We start from the raw sequence: 20,580 nt of genomic DNA, 5'->3' as shown, positions 1-20,580 counted from the left end.
CGTCCGCTGATACGGCGAACTAGTTGTGTACTACTACTACTAGACTACTACTACTAGACTGGGCCCATGTCTTTATCCGTAAAGAAAAATAAAGTCCATTTTCAAATAATCATTCTCTGTCATCAGAAATTTAGATTTTCACATTTCATCACAGTCATAATTTTATTGTTACAGCCCATTATTTGCTTTTTTATTCAAATGACTTTTTGTGTGCGTTGGGGGCTGGCGCAGCTCTTTGCTCTATTCTTGAGATGCATAGCGCCCTCTAACGGAAAAGACAAGAAATGTTTTACCTGAATTGAATGTGTGGGCTGGGCGCAGTGTTTTTTTGAGGCAATAATAAATAGTTTTTGGTAAGTTTAAGACAAATATTTATTCGAACAATATGTTATTAATAGTTCAAAGCTCCTTTATATACCCGAAACTATGAATCATACGCATTTCTGGCTTAATGTAATCCATTATTGTGCCGGCCAAAATCTGATGCGGAAATTGGAATACAAAATAACACTGCACCAGTTCCGTGAGAAACCTTTAATTGTTTTGTTTTTAATTTTAGCAATCCGAACCTAAACTAAAAGAATTGTTTAAACCGCTCAAGCGTTCGCACTATGGATTTCATATTCATTATTCTATGAACTTTTGTAAGGGGTAAGATGCAGATTTGGCCAATTTAATTTGGGTAATATTGTTGAATTGAATGTTGAGAAATGAGAGGGTGCTGTTGTGTGTTGAACCCACATGTCACCAAGATAATAGGCGATGCTTGTGCGAGTCGTGCATGACAACATAAATCGCATACCAAACTGCCCGATCTGCCTTCTCACAGTGCATTGCGGTTCTGAATCGCAATGAACCTTTTCTATGTCTATTTCTTGTTTTATTATTTAATATATGTATTCAATTAACGACGCGTGCTGTCAATAATCATCATGACGCCGACTGTCGTACTAGACGGTAGGCAAACGCTCCCTTTTCCACCATAATTTGGTCATGTTGGTAATTTACTGTGGTTGTCGTCCCATGTTTGCTTCTAAACATTGTCCAAATTATGATGATATTCTGAATGATAGACACGATAAAATAGCTGGAAAGAAACCTACATATTTACTGCCCCTCTCAATTCACTTCTGAATCATAAAATAGAGATCTAATTGAACTCATTATAGCGTTGCTAACCGTAATCACATCAAGAGGTGTGCTACACTGTGAAATGTGCTTATGCTTAAGGATACTTAAGCAAATGTTTCTGCTACCGTTAGCACAAAATTTGCTTAGCGTTAAGCTTGAAAGCAGCGTTTTAAAATTGGGTCCCTGGTTGTCAAGTCATTATTCAAGTATTTAGCCTTCGAAGAAAGACTCTGCTGCTGCCTGGGTCGAAACACCAGTCTGATAATTTTGTTTGCATTATTCAAGTTCTTACTTTTTAATTTTACAGACATCGTCAGAGATCTATGAACACACCATGAGTCTGACAATAGACCAAGTGTTAGCGGACGCTAAGCGACTGGTAGAGAGACTACGGGATCATGACAACGCGGCCGACTCACTGATTGAACAATCGTCCACTCTCAACAAACGGATTGAAGCCATGAAACAGGTGAGACAAGATCATGAAAATATCAACAATTTGTTGAAGCCTTCGTACATGTACATGTAGCTTCGTAGAGCCGCAATCCAAAGCGTCTAGGAGGGGAGACCACTCTTAAAATAAAATAAAATAAATTCTCTAAATCTACAGTCACTCTAACCTCACAGTAAAAGGATGTAAAATACCACTGTGGCTAATAATCTTTTAAGTGCAATTTTTTGTCAAAATCCAATCAATTTTGATGATATCACATTACAGACAGTTATTAGTTGATTCAAAAGTTCTGATGATCTCTCTCACTAGAAAATCGGTTTAAAAAAAAAAAATTCAGAATCTTAAACACCTGTTTTTTTTATGACACACAAAACTGACTTTCTGATTTTCACCGCTTTTTCTCTCTGCGTAGTACCAGGAGGAAGTGGAAGAGATGAACAGCGTCGCTCGTCACCGTCCACGCTCCGCCCTCATCCTCGGTATCCAGCAGGAGAACCGACAAATCCGCGAGCTGCAGCGAGAGAACCGGGAGCTCCGCGTGGCGCTAGAGGAACACCAGTCGGCTCTTGACCTCATCATGAGTAGCTACCGAGAACAGATATGTCGGATGCTGATGGCGAATAGATTTGATAAAGACTGCTTGGAGAAGCATGCTGAGCAACAAGAAGTAAGTATACTATCAAATTTTAAATATTAATAATAATGAAGACATTTATAACACCATGAGCTTATTTCTTGCTTATTGTCTTTTAAAGTATGTGTTTTTGTTGTTGTTGGTGTAACTACATAATTTGTACAATCTTTGAAATGTTTTCTTACCTCATTTCTTGCTTTGCATTTTTTTATATTTTTGTTGCTGTTGGTGTACCTTCATATGTTGTTTAACTTTGAAATTGTTTTCTTCCCATATTTCTCGCTTGTCTATTTTTCAATATTTTTATTGTTGTTGGTGTATCTACATAATTTGTTTAACTTTGAATTATTTTCGTCCATTATTTCTTGCTTTTCTATCTTTATAATATTTGAAATTGCTTTCTTCCCATATTTCCTGCTTTAATGATCTCGCATTTTGAACTACAAATTAAGTAGTTTACACCAACAACAACAAAATAGTTTTGTTGCTGTTGGTGTACCTGCATAATTTGTATCTTTGAAATTGCTTTCTTCCCATATTTCTTGCTTATGATCTTGCATTTTTAAATATTTTTGTTGTTGTTTGTGTATCTACATAATTTGTAAATCTTTGAAATTGTTTTCTCTCCATATTTCCTGCTAAAATGATCTTGCATTTTGAACTACAAATTATGAAGTTTACACCAACAACAACAAAATAAGTTTTGTTGCTGTTGGTGTACCTACATAATTTGCATGTTTGCATTTTTAAACCAATAATGAATAATAATTGTCCCATTGTATAATAATAACCTTTTTCTTCCCTTATTTCTTGCTTAAATCTTGTATTTTCCAACAATTTCATTTTGTGAATGTAGTTGTTGTATAACCATAACTGTTTTCCTTCCCTTAATTCTTGCTTATAAAATCTTGTATTTTTAAATAAATTATTTTGTGAGTATTTTTCTTGTCTAATAATAACTTGTCTTCTTCCCATATTGCTTGCTTATCTTGTATTTTTGAATAATTTCACTGTGTGAGTATTTTTGTTGTATAATAACAAATGTTTTCCTTCCCTTAATTCTTGCTTATAAAATCATGTATTTTTGAATGAATTATTTTGTGAATATTTTTGTTGTATAATAACAACTGTTTTCTGTACCTATATAAATGTTCTTGTAAAATTCTTCTTTAAAAATCCTTCGTACTATCTTTTTGTCATTTGCAATTATTTGATATTACTATTACTGCCAAATAAAAAAGGCCTTGCGCTTTTAAAGATGAAACTCCAAGCCTGAGTTAATCCTAAACTATTTCATTTCTCTGCAGATGTCAATCGCAACAACAGCTAAGATCATAGAGATGGCCGCCGTAATGAAGCAAGCGATTTTCCTGGAGGAAAAAACCTCCTTCGATGTTGAGCAGAAACTCACCAGACTTCAGGTAGGAATAAAACTCACTCAGTCGCCCACAGGCGGGCTCGAGTTTGGCTTTTCAAAGTAATTCGGTCTTGCATTAGGGGAGCCAAATTGTCAGTTGATTCCGCACCAGTCTACTTTTGCAGAACCCCTCACATAGTGACGAAGTTTATCTAATTTAATGAAATTCTTTTTAGAACCAACACTTCTCAAAAAAGATTTTCACACGGTGCTACCTCAAACCTCTCAGATAGATAGATACGTTTATTCAATGTTGTGTATAATACAGAGTAAGATTTTCAAAATTATAGTTAATATAAAAGATTAAAGGTGAAAGCACAGATTTTGTTCCCCAGCCTATGAACGGACAGACTAAAACAGATAGATTTGTTTATTCAATGTTGCAAATACTGATAATACAGAGTAAGATTGTCAAAATTATAGTAAATATAAAAGAGATTAAAAGATGAAACTTTAAACAAGATGCAACATCTAGGTCCGGGTTGAAGCACAGCTTTTGTTCCCCAGCCTATGAACGGACAGACAAAAAAGACAGACAGGCATTAAAATACAGGACAAAACAAACAGGTGTTAGACAGAAAATAAAGCAGTTTTTATTTCCGCATACAAATACATCAGTATCGCGTTAGTATTCATTTAGAGAACAAGTTTTTAGTTTGTTGGTAAAAGTTGAGAGAGTACCAACGATTTAAAAGAGTCATCGAGGCCTGATACCTCACGGAGGCAACGAAAGCCTCCATGCCCCCTTGTTATTGCCTTGGTGCCCTTGAAATGCTTCAGTAGAAATTTACAATTTCCTCAATCATAGGGTGCCCTTTACCAAGGAGAAAGTTACTTGGTGTCCTTGCTCTTTCAAAAACGAAGCGTACATGCCCGATACTTCCACCATGCAAAGTTTCTAATCCTACTGATAACTTTCTTTTCTCAGGTTGAAAATCGAGGTCTTCGCGAGCTCCTTGAGATCAGCCGAGCCGTCCACACGGTCCACAGCCCTGCTACGCAGCGGGAAGACGTGAAGAACACTCCCTCCAAGGATCCCGCCGCCAAGGCTGTCATCACCGACAACAAAGATGCCGTCAGCGGCCCCACGGATCAACCGACCCCAACGAGGACCGAGCTTAATCTCACCCCCTCATCAAACACGGAGAAGGACTCGTCAAAATTGGAGAGTGAAGCCGGGGAGAAGACAGATGGCGTCAAGACGTCAGTGGAGGAGGACGCGAGTAAAGGGAGGGTCGCTGAGGGGCAGGGAGGCGGAGGTTTGATCGATGAAGAGGTGGAGAGTGTCCTAAGCGCTTTTGATGACATGACCGCTGGATTGGACATGGATGATACAGAGTCAGACGCTTAGAGAGAGAGATGATTACCTCATTGGGGTCATCAGAGGTCAAAGGTCAGAGGTCAAGAAAGACAATGTGCATTGGACATGAGCAAGTTTGAGTGCGAACATTTAGTCGACTCCTGATTGACCACTGACAAGCAATGTACAGTGACGTACTCGCTTGAATGACTCGTTTGAAAGTGTAGTCAACCATCGGTTTCCATGGTATTCAACACTTCCAATGCCTTTCGCATTGTCATGGCGATCTTTGGAGGTGCCTGAGAAAACAAGACTGACATTTGGAAGTGGAGGTGATTTTTCGTGCAAGTTTTGAAGCCGTGTCAATCATTCAGTCCAGGTACTAGACCTCCATCTCTCTCGTATTGTTATCAAGTTAATTTAGTTTGTAAATACCTGTAAATTGTAAACTGTAAATTTGTATAAAAAGTTTATCGTTGGATGTTTCGGTGTGTACTTTGTAGTTTAGGTCTTCCACAAAATCACAGCTGTAAATACTTAAAACTGTCGGTTGGTTAATACTGCAGTATACTGGTAGACCGACATCAGTCTATTTTCGTTATAAATGTAATGCATTTATCCAACGATGATAGTTTTGATTTAAATCTTTGATAAAATCACAAGGGGTAAACCTTGCATTTTTTCTTGAAAATGGGAGAAAAAAAATTGATAAATGTGCAAGGGGTATTAAGCTAAGATGCAGTTTTGTTGCAATTCAAACAAAATTAAAAGAAATCGCATGGGGCTGTAATAGTTTTTGTTGGAAATGGGCAACAATTTCATAAAATTGCAAGGGTAAGCTCTACATTTTTGTTAGAAATGGGCTAAAATTTGATACATAAATGTCTTTGTACCTTTTATTTTTTACATTCTATTGTCAAACAATGTAGAAACAGAAGTTTTTGAAACTTTTGTAAAAAAAAATGATAGCAAAATTTTAATTACATTATTTATTTCTGAGTCCTGATTAGAAAATTAATAACTGGGTATTATGGAACCAGCGGTAAATTACTTTACTGTAATTATGATTAATTTACAGCTATAAATTATATTCTTAAAAGGCACTGGGGTGGATTTCACAAAGGTAGTCCTAACTTAGGACTAGTCCTAGGCAATGCTAAGAGATAGGACCAGTCCTAAGTTAGGACCAGTAACTCATCCTAACTTAGGACTGGTCCTATCTCTTAGCATTGCCTAGGACTAGTCCTAAGTTAGGACCAGTAACTCATCCTAACTTAGGACTGGTCCTATCTCTTAGCATTGCCTAGGACTAGTCCTAAGTTAGGACCAGTAACTCATCCTAACTTAGGACTGGTCCTATCTCTTAGCATTGCCTAGAACTAGTCCTAAGTTAGGACTACCTTTGTGAAATCCACCCCTGGACACGTTTGGTAGTATTGTCAAACACCGGTATTCTCACTTGATGTATCCCAGCATAATAGTATGTATAAAATAAAACATATTTGAAAATGTTGGCTCAATTGTTGGTCATTGAAGTTGCAAGAGAATAATGAAAGAAAAACACACACTTGTTTGCACAAATTTGTGTGCTTTCAGATACCTAAAAAAATATTAAGTGTCGGGGGTAAACCTTACATTTATTGTTGAAAATGAGTCAAAATTCAATATTTCATAGACCAAAAAAAAAACGTGTTTAGCGTTGTTTGTATATATTTATTTTGCCTTAAGAGGCATTTTAAAAGAAGGTGAAACCATCTTACTCCTTTTTTTCAAAAATTGGTGCGCTAAACATTACTTCTTTTTTGGCTTGCCTTGACCAAAAACAAATAAAACCACTATCATGTTCAATGTCTTGACAAAATGTATTTATGTATTGTGTGTTTGAACAGTATAAAAACCAATGGATATTTTGCTTCTTTTTCTTAGAAATCCGGACGCTAAACATGTTGTGTTTTTTACTTGGCCCTAGCCTTGCATTTTTTTTTTTTTTTTTTAAACGGGTTCAAGATTTTGATAAAAAAAGGGCTAGCTTTCCACCAAAACAACATAAATTGTAAGGAGTCGGCTTACTGCATGTTTGTTGAAAATTTGCAAACATTTTGATAAAAACTAAAAAGGGAGCCTTGCACTTTTGATGACAATCGGCGCAAAAATGTACTAAAATTTTAAATAAAATGCCGGGACATAACCCTTGTTTTTTTTTTACGTTTAGGCCTATCTATAAAAAGGCAGAAGAGCAAACTACATCATTTTAGAGCAACAAAAGTTGATAACATTTTGATTAAAACGCTGGACTTTGTGGGAATCTGTTTCTCTATCAATTCTTTGCCTAATTTTCGCATGTTATTGATAGCTTATTATTGTTGTACTGGGTCAAGTTAAATAAAACAGAGCATAAAATCGTAACTCAAAATTGTGATTAAAATACTGGACTTACCCCCGTAATATGATGAGTTCTTTCTTCAGTTTGTGCCTACTTTATAATTATTTTCAAGAACCGATATTTCCCCAAATAATAGCTTTGCATCAAATCATACAAAAAGCTACTGCATCTCTTTGAATTGGCAAAATTTCACAAAACTGCTGGATAACCAAACGCATTTTTTGTTTGCCTTTTTCCCCAGAAATAAAATACCAATCATTATTTCAAAAGCACTAGAAGTTCCTACTGTATCATAATAATAATGTTTGCTGCATCAAATTAAGCAGAATGTTTCTCCAGCAAACGCCAAAGTTAGTTCAAAAGTAATATGAATATTAAATTCTTAGTTCAGGTCGACAAAAACTTTGGCCCCCAAATAAATAAAATGTAAATAGCGCCCTCATTCGAGAAGTTACATAATATTTGGTATGGTCCCTAAACTATTTTCTTTACGTGGATATTAGTATGAAGAAACGGGCAGGAAATAGCAAACGACGGGGGACTAGACTGCCTGTATAGATACTGACTTCTGCAACGAAAACGCATCTTTGTTGTTGTTATGATTTGGACGATTTTGTAAATCAGTATGCCGTTTTCTGTTCGTCGTCTGCGAATGCAAATGTCACCATGGGAATATACATCAAATCACAGAGAACAGCCAGCCGGAGAATGGGTGTAAACTTCAGGCAGACTACCCGGCATTTTGAGTAAGTTTTGTTTGATTGAATGAACCGCCAAAAGGCGCAAGACAGTCTGTCAAGGATGTCATCACTGTCACTAGTCATGCTAGTGTCAGTCACTGAGTCAGTGATGTGCAGAGAAGTAGAATGTCCGTGTCATTGCATAAAATGATTGAATATGATTAATTAGTATTGATGGTCTTCTGTTCTCGTGCTTAAATTCTCGCATACATTTCCACACTCGGGAACAGAGCCACTAAATTCTAGTGAGTTATGACTGTCAATTGTTGCCACAGCACAGTGACAGTAGTGTAGTGATTTGCCAGTTGTTTGCCGGTGTGCATGATGGCCTGATTGTCTGTGCCCAGGAGATTGTGCCCTCCCTCCCAAACTTTTTCATTCATTTTTACCAAGAGTATTATAAATCTCATGTTGTGTGAGTTAATGTTTTAGGGCCCTTATTTATTTCAATTTTCAATCATAAATGAAAAAGTAGACTTGGCAGGGTACAGAAATTGTCCACTTCCTTCAGTTCAGGCCCTGTTATTTTATATGTATGCACACACACCGAGGCAGGGTTAATCCCACGCAAAATACTGGTGGCAGCTGAACTGAAAATAAACAGTGACTGTTTGATTAGGCATGACCAAGATGAGGGACACTGACTTTAGTTACACCATAAATTTTCACAATTTATTTTCCTTTAAAAAACTTTGGGAGCCACAAACCCTGATTATTTGAGAAACCAGTCTCCATTGGTGGCACATTATATTTATGATTGATCAAATTATTGTAATTTTTGTATTGTGTAGGAGTTGCTACTTAAGGCTTTCAACAAGATCAAGGAGAGCATCTTCACACAGATCCATCCATCTTATCTGACTTGTAATGCTTCAGAGAGACTAAGACTGAGAGAGTACAATGGACTCACCCAACCTAAACTTATGAAAGATGGACCTGGTAAGCTTGAGATTTTGTTTATGGGCCTGGAAGTGGAATAACACAAAGACTACAGAGGCTACACTGTTTACCCTAGTCTTAGCCTTGGTGTAATGGAACAAATGCCTTGTTTTCCTGTTTGTGAAAGTAACACTGAACTTCTTTTTATTGCCAAACCATCAATTAGTATGATTTGGAAGCGTGGCTACCTTGTTTAGCCCAACTGTAAAAAAAATAAAAATATTTTGCCCACCAACCTACTACCTTAGGTTGTATTTGGAAACATGACTTTTTATTTGTCTGGCCAAACTTTAAAAAAAAAAAAAGTGAAAAGGTTTTGTCCACCTGTGTACTAACCTTTTTCATTATAATGGGAAACATAACTTTATTTCTGTTTGGCCCATAGTTTTGTTTGGCATACTTAGTGTTCTTCTTGCACAGTTGTCTTAGGAAATTACTTTAAGTTTTTTTGAGTAGATTTCATCAGTTTGTTTGAATCCCGTTGTGGCTCTGAACAGAGCTGGTATGTACTTTGACATTTACTCTTTGGTCAACTTCTGGTGTATCTGATGAAATAATGATCTTCTTCTCGTCTTGCATTTTAGGAAACCGAGATATGAGAGACACTTTGCCTCTGAGTGGATTCATCAGAATGGACATCCCTTAACCCCTTGGCGCTTTTTGGATCCTCTGTGACATCTTTATTGGCAAATACTACTCCAAACTTGATCGAGTGAACAACCTGTGCAGGTTTTGCTGATGCTGTCAAGGGTGTGGAAGTTAAGGCTGAGTATAAAAAACCTGCTTTGTAATTTGGAAAAAAATACTATTTTTGAGTAAGGATTGATTGGCCAAACAAAAATATAATAATGTTTTCACAATGGGTATATATCAAAATATTGGAAAATTACTATACTTTTGTTTACTTACCCTTTTTCAGTGTAATGTGAAACAAAACTTTATTTTTGTATAGCCCACCTTTTTTTTTTAAACAATTTTTAATGTTGCCCACCTGTTACCCAAATTCAGTGTAACATTATTATTATGTTTGTTTGGCCCAAACTATCAAACTAGTGTAATGTGGGAAGTAGGCTACCTGTTTGCTTGGTCCAACTGTGAAAAAGAAACCACGTAGGTTTCGCTGCTGCTGTCAAGGGTGTAGAAATCAAGGCTACTTTGTGAATTGGAAGGAATAGAATTTTGGATGTTGGGAAAACTGTATAGTTGGGCCAAACAAAAATATAATAATGTTTCCTATTACACCGAACAAGGGTAAAATGTATGTGGCACTGCAGGCTTAAACCATTCAAACAAAAACTTCTTCTTTTTTCTCAAACTACCGTACGCGCCTTGTTATTACAGGATACATTAAACATGACTATCTTTTTGTTTGGCCAAATAAAAAAAAATAAAAAAATGTTGCCCATTTGTTATGAAGAACATGACGTTATTGTTATTTGGCCAAATTATTTGATTAGTGTATTGTGCCTTGAGGTATGGAACTATTATTATTGTTATTATTATAATATGTAGGAAAAATTGCTACCTCTTTGTTTGGACCAATTTGAAGAAAAAGAAACCATTTTTCAAATCAAACAGGCCACAAATTCTTCAGATTAACCCACCAAACTTATTTTATTGTTGCATGAGGACCCGTGTTAAAACTGGTATTTTGTTTTGTTTTTTGGCCAAAGCAGAACTATCATTCAGCTCGAGTGTGACCACTAATTATTTGTTGAAAATTTTAACAAGATTCAAACTTAATGATGGGCATAACTTGACACCGAAAAAAATGCGGATAAATGCTTTGTTTATCTTAAAGGCACTGGACACTATTAGTAATTACTCAAGATAATTGTTAGCATAAAACATTGTGAGAAACTGCTTCCTCTGAAATATCGTAGTTTTTGAGAAAGAAGTAATTTCTCAGCAAAATAGTTAAATTCCTTTTTAGACCTCACGCGTGAGGTCTCGAAATCAAGCATCTGAAAGCACACAACTTCGTGTGACAGGGGTGTTTTTTTCTTTCATTATTCCCTCCTAACTTCAATGAACAAATTGAGTTCAAATTTTCACAGGTTTGTTTATTTGTGCATGTTGAGATACACCAAGGGGGAAGACTGGTCTTTGACAATTACCAAAAAAGTCCAGTGCCTTTAAAGGTTTGATACAGGATTGCAGGATAAAAAAAGGCCATCTTATAAATTTAGTTTGAAAACATACTGATTTTGAAGAAACATGTCTGAAAAACATCTGGAAAGTTCTACATAGTTGATTTGGGTCGTTACCCCTACAATTAAGCAATTATGTGTTTGCCTGCTGAAAATAATGTTTAAAGATGCTATGTCAGATATTTGATCGATTTGACCCCAAAATTTTGATTTAAAATTCAATAGGTATTTTGATGGGGGTGGAGAAAGTTACAAGCTTTCATTTGAGCCATTGCTCGAAAAAGTCTGCCAATTATTAGTAGCAGTGAAATAAAGTGCTCAAAATTAGATTTTGTCGGGATCCCAACAATATATCACGTGACCAATTCTTATGTGTTTTATAAGAAACGTTTTAAATTGTTTTCATGGTTCCTGACCATTAAAAGTAAAAGTTAAACCTTTTTTCGTTAGAGCGGATACTCTTTGAAATACCATTCAATCAAAAAAAATTATTTTTTAATGTTTGGGGTCAAAAATCTGACTTAGCATCTTTTACAGTAAACTGAAAACCTAGAGGACAAAATTCTGTAATGTTGGAATTAGAAATTCGAGTGTTTAAAGTTTTTGTAATTTGGAGGCAGGACAATTAACCGAGAGGATAAATATATATATATATTATATGGAATAAAATATACCTTACATTTTGACTTTAAAAATTAAATATTTATATTTAATTTGTAATGTCAAAATTTAAGGCATTTTTTATTTCTTTCACTTTAATTGTGAGTTTTCAACCTTAGCGTTGAAAAAAAAACTTTCTGGCCTATATATAGAGTCATTCTTGTTTAATAGATTGTCTTACTTGTAAACTTACTTTTTCGTAGCTCTCTTACCAGCGCACTGTATCTTGTAAAATGCGCTTTACTAGTCTTGTTTATTATTATTATTAATATTACTGCACTAGTTTATTGTGAGTTTTATCTCGTAATTTTATTAATTGTCACAAAGTGATATTTTGACAAATAATTTGTATTAAATATTGTCTATTATTATTATTAAAATGTTTTATTGTTTTTTATATATGTTCCAATAAAAAATAAGGGGGCATGAATTTAATAAAAGAAAGTGTGCCAGGTGTTCTTTTTTAATAAGCGTCTTTGTTTTAAATGTTATAATATTTTAAAATGGTGGGTAAAAATATTTGGGCTTAATTATAGAAGCTATGAAAAGGGTAAACTTTATGTACACTAAATTAGACTCCTTAAATAACTGATTGGCAAAACTTTTTTTTTTTATAACAGTAACAAGGTTTTTTATTACACACTGGACAATCTTGACCAACAGAGGGGGCTACTTAATTAATTTTTGACCAACAGAGGGGGCTATTTAATTATTTATTCCCGTAAATATATAACGCATAGGTGGTTGTGTAATATTCATCACTCCAAAAAATGTATGATCTGTACAGTCATCGTTGTGGCCTAGTGGTTAAGGTTACAGTTTCGCGAGGACAAGGTGAGAGGTTCGAGCCCCGGCACGGACCATGAGGTAAGCGAAATAAAGAAATAACCCACGTTTCTTCCACAGGAACATGAAAGGTACCCGACGCCCGGACAGGAGACGCAGCAGCAGGAGGTAACACGGAGGCGGCACCACGAGGAGGGGACCACACCGGGACCAGAGAGAGAGAGGGGGAGGCGGCACCGGGAAGAGTGGGGGAGAGGGAGGCAAGATTTTTTCAATAAAATCTCATTTTTGGGAAAAAAAAAAAAAAAAAATCACCGTTATTTTTTTTTTTAACGGTGATTCAAAATTTTAAAATCGCCTGAAACGCACGCTCGTTAATTTTGGTGAAAAAAGTTGGTAGAAAAGTTTTTTTTACAAAAAACTTGTATTTTTTACGCATTTTTGGAAAATCATTTTCTTAAAATCGCTTCAAACGTACGCTCGTTAATTTTGGTCAAAATCGGTGAAAAAAAAAAAAATTATAAGTGCAAAAAGTCGTCAAACTCATAATTTCATTACGATTTACCTCACTAAAACGTCCCCAAATTACTTCTAAACACCTTCACACTGCTCACACCGTTGTACTACAGCAATCTAAACCTTTTCTACTTCAAAGTTCATCCAAAATATACAACTTAACTCAAAAAACGGCCTTTAAATGCATCTTAATTGACTTTAACAATGTGTATAGGCGTACAGCCCTACGGTTCAACTTACAATAACAATACATACTACACCTAACGCATTTTCGTACATCGGTATTTCCAATTATTGTACATTTTTTACCAATTCTAAGACAATTAGAACACTTTACATACATTGCGAGTCAAAAACAACTCATTTTCAACGAAAAAACTATAAAAACGAACACTTATTCACGTATATTTTTCCAGTAAATATCAAAGGAAAAAATAGTCAGACACCCATCACTACCTGTATTACTACTTCTTAGAGACTGGGAACTAGACATAGACGGTTGCCATATGTAAACAACATGTCCTGAGCATTTGAGTACAAAGTACACGATCTTTGAGCATCTAAAACTCTACTAAAAGATCTCTAACTGTGAGTAATTTACAAGATTCATAACAATATTGAGTAGCCAAGTTGTTTACAACGTTTGTGGAGTAACCAGAGATTGGGGAGGGTGTGGGGAGGGGTGGCAAGTGGGGTCAAAGATATCATTTTACAGTAACACCATCTTGGGCCAAAGACATCATTTTACACGATCTTTGAGCATCTAAAACTCTACCAAAGGACTTCTATCTGTGAGTAATTTACAAGATTCATAACAATATTGAGTAGCCAAGTTGTTTACAACGTTTGTGGAGGAACCAGAGAGTGGGGAGGGAGGGGAGGGGGTGGCAAGTGGGGGGGGGGGGAGAGCAAACGTATCATTTTACACGATCTTTTTAGCATCTAAAACTCTACCAAAGGATTTCTAACTGTACGTAATTTACAAGATTCATAACATTATTGAGTTGCCAAGTTGTTACAACGTTTGTGGTGTGGGCAGGGAGGGATGGGGGACGGCAAGTGGGGGGACAAAGACATCATACACGATCTTTGAGCATCTTTAACTCTACCAAAGGATTTCTATATGTCTACAAGATTCATATCAATATTATGTAGCCAAGTTGTTTGGGGTGGGAGGGGGCCTAGTGGCAAGTGGGGCAAAGACATCATTTCAGAGAATGAAGTTTCATTTGAACTTGTCATTAAAAGCGTCGTACACAAACTCTGCTGAATAGAAACAGCGACAGAGCTCGAGTCCGATATTCTTACACAACTCGACTACGTATCAATAATGGTTAAGTGTCTTGCTTTAGAACACAAGTGTCTTGCTTAAGAACACAAGTGTCTTGACCGGGACTCGAACCCACACTCTGCTAAATAGAAACAGCGACAGAGCTCGAGTCCAGTGTTCTTATCCATTCGGCTACGTGTTAAGTGTCTTGCTTTAGGACACAAGTGTCTTGACCAGGACTCGAACCCACACTCTGCTGAATAGAAACAGCAACAGAGCTTGAGTCCGGTGTTCTAATATTCGCTCGGCTCCAATGTAACAATGAAACAGCGACAGAGCTTGAGGCCGCTGTTCTTATCCATTCGACTACTTATCAATAATGGTTAAGTGTCTTGCTTTAGGACACAAGTGTCTTGACCGGGACTCAAACCCACACTCTGCTGAATAGAAACAGCGACAGAGCTTGAGTCTGGTGTTCTTATCCATTCAACTAGGTATTAATAATGGTTAAGTGTCTTGCTTTAGGACACAAGTGTCTTGACCGGGACTCGAACCCACACTCTGCTGAAAAGAAACAGCGACAGAGCTTGAGTCCGGTGTTCTTATCCATTCGAACTACTTATCAATAATGGTTAAGTGTCTTGCTTTAGGACACAAGTGTCTCGACCGGGACTTGAACCCACACTCTGCTGTTCAAAAAGAACATCAACAGAGCTTGAGTCCGGTGTTCTAATAATATTCGCTCAGCTCCAATGTATCACCATCAACAACAAAACTGATGTGTTTTAATCTGAAAGTTAATGGAGTATTAAGTTTCAGATAGTTAATTCTCTCTGAATAAATGAGAGTAAAATTTTGATCCAATAACAAGTTTGTTCTGAAAAGAACCATTGTTGTTACAACAACTTGACATTGGTGATCCATTAGTTTAAAAGTTTAAATACAATTACTAAATATTAATACATTCTCTGCTTTATAATTGTTACAATATAGGCAATGTATACAAGGATACATGCTTACTGGTGATCAAAAACACTAATCGTCTTATAATTTGAAATAATTTCAGGTTGAAACAAGAACTGGCACCCAAAGTAAACATTTTGAGGGAGACTGCCAACAAAGGGCTGGATGACTCAGTTGTGTGCCGGCATAATTTATCCGTAAGTACTTCTGCTCTAGTTAGTTTGTCTTGTTGTTCAACAACAAATTATTTACAATTTAAACTTCCAGTTTCCCTTGTGGTTAACACTTGATAAAATCAAATCTTAATACCAACAATTGATACTATTGTTTGTCACTTTCAACTTTTTCTTTCTAGAAGTGCCGTTGAAGTGAAAGTGTGCCGGCATATTTTAATCAGCAGGTAGTCAGTTCAAACCCTGCTCTAATCAGTTTGTCCTTTTGTTCAACCCACTTTATTTTATATAATTTACAATGCCAGTTTCCCTTGTGGTTTACTACTTGATAAAATCTAAAATCAAATTTTAATACCAACAATCGATACTATTGTTTGTCAGTTTCAACTTTTTCTTTCTAGAAGTGCCGTTGAAGTGAAAGTGTGAATGGTACAAAATCTTAGACTTGAAAATAACTTGTTGACATTTTAACGGTTCAGCGGGTTGGTGTGTAAATCTAAACTAGACAAACTTGATGTGATCTTTGACAGAGCTACGTCAAACACCCATACCTGTGAGCCACTTTTGAAAGTATCAAATAGATACATTATTGTATACTACACTAAACTAATTAATTGTTATCCCAATTATTTTACAGATGTGTGCTGGCAGAAGGACTTCAGGAGAAGTATTCCAGGCAGAAACTCCTCGGCAATTATCTTTAATCGACACTGCTATGAAAAAGCTGAGCTGGAGAGTTCGCATTAACCCGAAAAAGTATCGGTCTTTGTAGGAAAGTTACACTCTCCACTCTCCAAGAGAATGGATTAAGACACATGACAGAGTAAGAGTAATTCTAGCAACACATCTTTATATTGCAGCTAGCATTAGTATAAGAAATGTGGACATTGCAATTTATTGTGTGTTTTCTGCTCATAAGTTGACTGTTGTACGCTTTGCCAGCAATGGCACAAGTAACTTTAAATATTCTTCTGCCAGCACCAATTAATAACTACCTTACATCAACAGTCTCAATAAAAGGACTGATTATAAGTAAAGGTCTGTTTACAAAGTGTAAGACTTCAACAAATTTACCTCATTGCTTTTTGGCACACTTTATTTGTATTTTAAAACATTTTCAGAGGAAGTGTATTTGAGTCTAAAGCACAATATTGTAGGGGGCCTAGAACTAGCGGAGAACATGGCCGGGGATGGATCGGGATGATAGTCCAAGCCATGCCCCGCTGCTGCCTTGGCGAGCAGGGGGAACTTGTTTGTTGTACATCCCTGGCGTTCCCCTGGGACCTGGACTACAATAAGTGCAAACGATCCATGTCCCACAAGACGATTTATAGCCAACCACTTTCAGGCAATACCCAACACGAAAAGTACATTGCCATCTAAGTTTTTACATGTAGGGTTTGGTGAAACCATGTTTGAAAAAATACTTTGATATCAAAGTGTTTTTGTTTGTGTGCACTGGAGCAGTCGACTCAAAATTGCCAGCAAATTGACTTGTGTGACACGGCCCTTTAAGTATCATCATGATGAAGTCATTGTGTATTTGTAAACAAACCTTTTTACAATTCATATTAATAAAACAAAAAGCCTACCTTAATATCCTAGTATTGAATAATGTCCAAAGTTGAAGTACGAGAAGCTTGTAGTAGAGGGATGATTAAGTGTTTGAAGTCGTGATGAAGCTGCAATCTAAGTGTTCTCATCACAGCCTTGGTTCATCTCTTGTGAGGAAACTGCTGCTCCTCATCATCTTAATGAACCTGTAAACAGAAATCAAAGAATCAAGAATTGTATGAATTATAAGAGCCATTGATCAAGTTTGACAGTCGATATCAAAATTTAACCTTATTTTGTTTTTATTATACTATTTTTTAACTATAATGGCAATGTTATAAACAGTTTCCTATCCTATAAGTGAGCAGCTGAAATTAAACTAATAGTTTCTGAAGTAGAATTATTGTTTTTTAAAAGTAAAAACATTGTCTAATAAAATAAGGGGTTTACTTAGTTGTACTTTTAAAGTTTGTTTTATGAAAGTGTTTGCTCTTGGATAACAGTTCACTTTTGATTATTGAAATAAAAAATAAAATGAAATTGAGAAGAAAGCCTCTGAGCTGTTCATTTGTTTCACAACATGGAACTGAAACACATCTTGGGGGCGGTTAAAGGTGGAAAAGGGGGAGGTTGGGATGGAAGTACGTGGGCTAATGGGTACATCTTGGATGTGGTTCAAGATGGAAAGAAAAGTGAGTGGTTGGGATAGATTGTACTAGGCTAATACTTGGTAAAGGGGTAAACCTTGGGGCGGTTCAAGAATGACAAAAAAGGGGAGTTTTGGGATGGAAGTACAAGGTAATAATAGACGGGGTACTTTTTGGGGGCGGTTCAAGATGGACAGAAAAGGGGGAGGTTGTGATGGATTGTACTAGGCTAATAGTAGAAGCGGTATACCTTGGGGGCGGTTCAAGATTGACACAAAAGGGGGAGGTTGGGATGGAAGTACACGGCTAATAGTGGAAGGGGTATAACTTGGGGGCGGTTCAAGATGGACAGAAAAGGGGGAGGTTGGGATGGACTGTACAATGCCAGTCATAAAAAGTGTTACGTCTTGGGGGCGGATCCAGATGGAAAGAAAAGGGTGAGGTTGAGATGGAAGTACAAGGTAGGGTGTATATCTTGGGGGCGATTTAAGATGGACAAAAAAGGGTGAGGTTTTGTTGATGAGAGTACAATAATAGTAAGTCCCAGAAGGGGGTACGTCTTGAGGGCGGTTCAAGATTGAAGGAAAGGGATGGCTGGGATGGATTGTACAAGGCTAAAGTAGAATATTTTTGGGGCGGTTCAAGAATGACAGAAAAGGGGAGGTTGGAATGGAAGTACAAGGCTAATAATAGAAGGCATATGTCTTGGGGCGGTTCTAGATGGACTGAAAAGAGGGAGGTTGGGATGGAGTTACAAGGCTAATAATAATAATAGGAGGGGTATAACTTGGGGGCGGTTTCAGATGGACAAAAAGGGGAGGTTGGGATGGACGTAAGGCTAAAGTGCGTATTGGGGCAGTTAAAGAAAAAACTAAAATGTGGAGGTTGGGATTAATGTACAGTCTTGGGTAACATTGTAACAATCAAATTAATTGGCAAGCAGAAGATTTGAGTGTAACTCACCAGTAGTAGCCTAATTGCAGTAATTCCAAGATAAGAGCGCATAGTTTGAACTTTCCTCTGCTGAGGACTTCTTGCTCTGATGGTTGGTGATGACTAAAACCGTGTTATTTGAAAGGATGTACACAGTGGCGACTGGCGAGGTTTCTTCAAGGATTCCTACAGTGGGAAAAACAAACAGCAAAAGTTTGAATTAAAGGTGGTTACATTTTGGAAAAGTTGAAAAATGGTGACCCTGCCTGCTTGCATTATGACGTCAAAAATGGTCAAACAGCAGCTCATTGAGCCACATGATGAGGTCATTTTAGGAAACTTCAACCTAAGTTGTAATTAGCTGATAGCTAGGTAGTTGTACGTGGTGCCCCCACAATCGTTCAACGCTTGATATAAAGGCAAAGGGGTCGTACAGAAACATAGGAAAGTGTGACAGTGAGTGTCAACAGAAATCAGACAATCAGTGTCAACAGAAATCAGACAATCAATGCCAACAACATCAACAACAAGCAAGGTTGCAAGGAAGTGTAGCACGTTTGCTAAGTTGCTATGGTCCTCATTCATGGTGCCTAAAGGTTTGGGGCTAACCAGTTAGTACCCATTACTGTTAGTACCCACGACTTTAACACTATCACAATTGCTAATGATCCGTCCATGTTATTAAAGTACAAAATACAGTTACAACAACAGTGTACTGTACGACAGCAATGTAAACAAACTCCAATCCAAGCATTGTTGCAAACCAAAGTCCCGCCAAACGGATTTCAACTAATTCAACTAATTTCTTAACTATAAAAAGGGTGCTAGTGCTACCTGTGCCCCACGGCATCTACAGAAACTACCAGCTATTTCCAGACGCCCAAATCAACATACTAAACAAACAAATCGTTACTTACCGATGTTTTGTGATGACAACTTTTTGCTAAACTCATCGTGTGAGCAGACGACATGTTACTCATACATAGTAAATCCTCAATAACGCTGAGGGCGCTGTCTTCATTTTCCGTCAATATTTTTTCGACGGAGAGGGCGCTGTCGTCAAAAATCGTGTAATTATTTTTTTCAACTGAGAGAGGGCGCTTTGTTCCCGGAAGTTGCTCACGTGCACTGCATAACCTTCGTAAACATGTCGTCTGCTCGTCATGATGGGTTTACTTTTTATAATCAAAATGTTTCGTCTTAGAATATCGGTAAGTAAGGATTTGTTTGTTTAGTGTATTGATTAACTCGTCTGGAAATAGCTGGTAGATTCTTGTTGTGTATCTTACTTACAATGCAAAGGGGATTACGATCGAATAGACCCGGCCATCATAAGAGTTACGAATACATTTTGTTTTCCTCTACGACGTACTAGCAATAGCATGATTAGGAATCAGGATTCATTGGGAAGTGGCCCTTCCACCAAAGCCAGAGGAAAATTGATGTTCCCCTTTCAAGAGCAAAGTTCATGGCTTGTAACTTTTGTGTACCTCTGTACTTGCTTGGACGACCCATAGGAGACCAGTGTTTACCACACTCTGAATGGACCACCCAGTTTAAATGAAACAACCACCACTTTTTCACTCAATCAATAGTCAAATGTTTTGTATGTTTTTCCCACTGTAGAGTGTTAATGAAGTAACCTCGCTCGTCGCTGTGAATATCATTTCAACGGACACAGTTTAAGTCGCCACAGTTTAACCATACTGTCCATGATGAAGTTGCTGCAAATACTGGTGAGTTACAACTTAATTTTCTTCTTGGATATTTGATTGTTACATGTTACCCAATCTACAACCTGCGTGTACTTTAATCCCAACCTCCCCTTTTTCTTTCCATCTTGAACCGCCCCCAAGATATACTCCTTCTAATATTAGCCTTGTACTTCCATCCCAACCTCCCCCTGTTCTGTTATTCTTGAACCGCCCCC

The 20,580-nt window shown here is 37.0% G+C and overlaps 1 protein-coding gene and 3 long non-coding RNA genes across 4 annotated transcripts; 3 read left to right on the top strand and 1 right to left on the bottom strand.

The window, feature by feature from the left end:
- Nucleotides 1-282: 282 nt before the first annotated feature.
- LOC139953528 (FGFR1 oncogene partner 2 homolog) lies at nt 283-7,367 on the top strand. Its single transcript, XM_071952971.1, has 5 exons — nt 283-353; nt 1,439-1,600; nt 1,998-2,252; nt 3,527-3,640; nt 4,565-7,367. The coding sequence occupies exons 2-5, from the start codon at nt 1,466-1,468 to the stop codon at nt 4,985-4,987; spliced, it is 927 nt and encodes a 308-aa protein (XP_071809072.1). The 5' UTR covers nt 283-353; nt 1,439-1,465; the 3' UTR covers nt 4,988-7,367.
- A 526-nt stretch (nt 7,368-7,893) lies between these two features.
- Nucleotides 7,894-12,125, top strand: LOC139953541 (uncharacterized). Its single transcript, XR_011787986.1, has 3 exons — nt 7,894-8,065; nt 8,851-8,998; nt 9,583-12,125. It is a non-coding gene; the product is annotated as an uncharacterized lncRNA (long non-coding RNA).
- Nucleotides 12,126-12,958: 833 nt separating this feature from the next.
- LOC139953544 (uncharacterized) lies at nt 12,959-16,260 on the top strand. The gene is made up of 3 exons (XR_011787988.1): nt 12,959-13,698; nt 15,447-15,540; nt 16,154-16,260. It is a non-coding gene; the product is annotated as an uncharacterized lncRNA (long non-coding RNA).
- An 885-nt stretch (nt 16,261-17,145) lies between these two features.
- Nucleotides 17,146-19,619, bottom strand: LOC139953547 (uncharacterized). Its single transcript, XR_011787991.1, has 3 exons — nt 19,568-19,619; nt 18,681-18,836; nt 17,146-17,276 (listed from the first exon to the last, which is right to left on the bottom strand). It is a non-coding gene; the product is annotated as an uncharacterized lncRNA (long non-coding RNA).
- Between the last annotated feature and the right edge of the window lie 961 nt (nt 19,620-20,580).

Source organism: Asterias amurensis, chromosome 22, assembly GCF_032118995.1.
Source record: "Asterias amurensis chromosome 22, ASM3211899v1".
In the NCBI taxonomy this organism is placed as follows: Eukaryota; Metazoa; Echinodermata; class Asteroidea; order Forcipulatida; family Asteriidae; genus Asterias; species Asterias amurensis.
Note: the sequence above shows the minus strand (reverse complement) of the source record. Positions and strands in the feature narration are given on the sequence as shown.

Excerpts from the sequence above, each read along its gene's own strand:
- LOC139953528 (XM_071952971.1), top strand. The coding sequence starts at position 1,466 with ATGAGTCTGACAATAGACCAAGTGTTAGCGGACGCTAAGCGACTGGTA. Across the intron at positions 1,601-1,997 it reads GGATTGAAGCCATGAAACAG|TACCAGGAGGAAGTGGAAGA; the intron begins GTGAGACAAGAT and ends CTCTCTGCGTAG. Across the intron at positions 2,253-3,526 it reads AGCATGCTGAGCAACAAGAA|ATGTCAATCGCAACAACAGC; the intron begins GTAAGTATACTA and ends ATTTCTCTGCAG.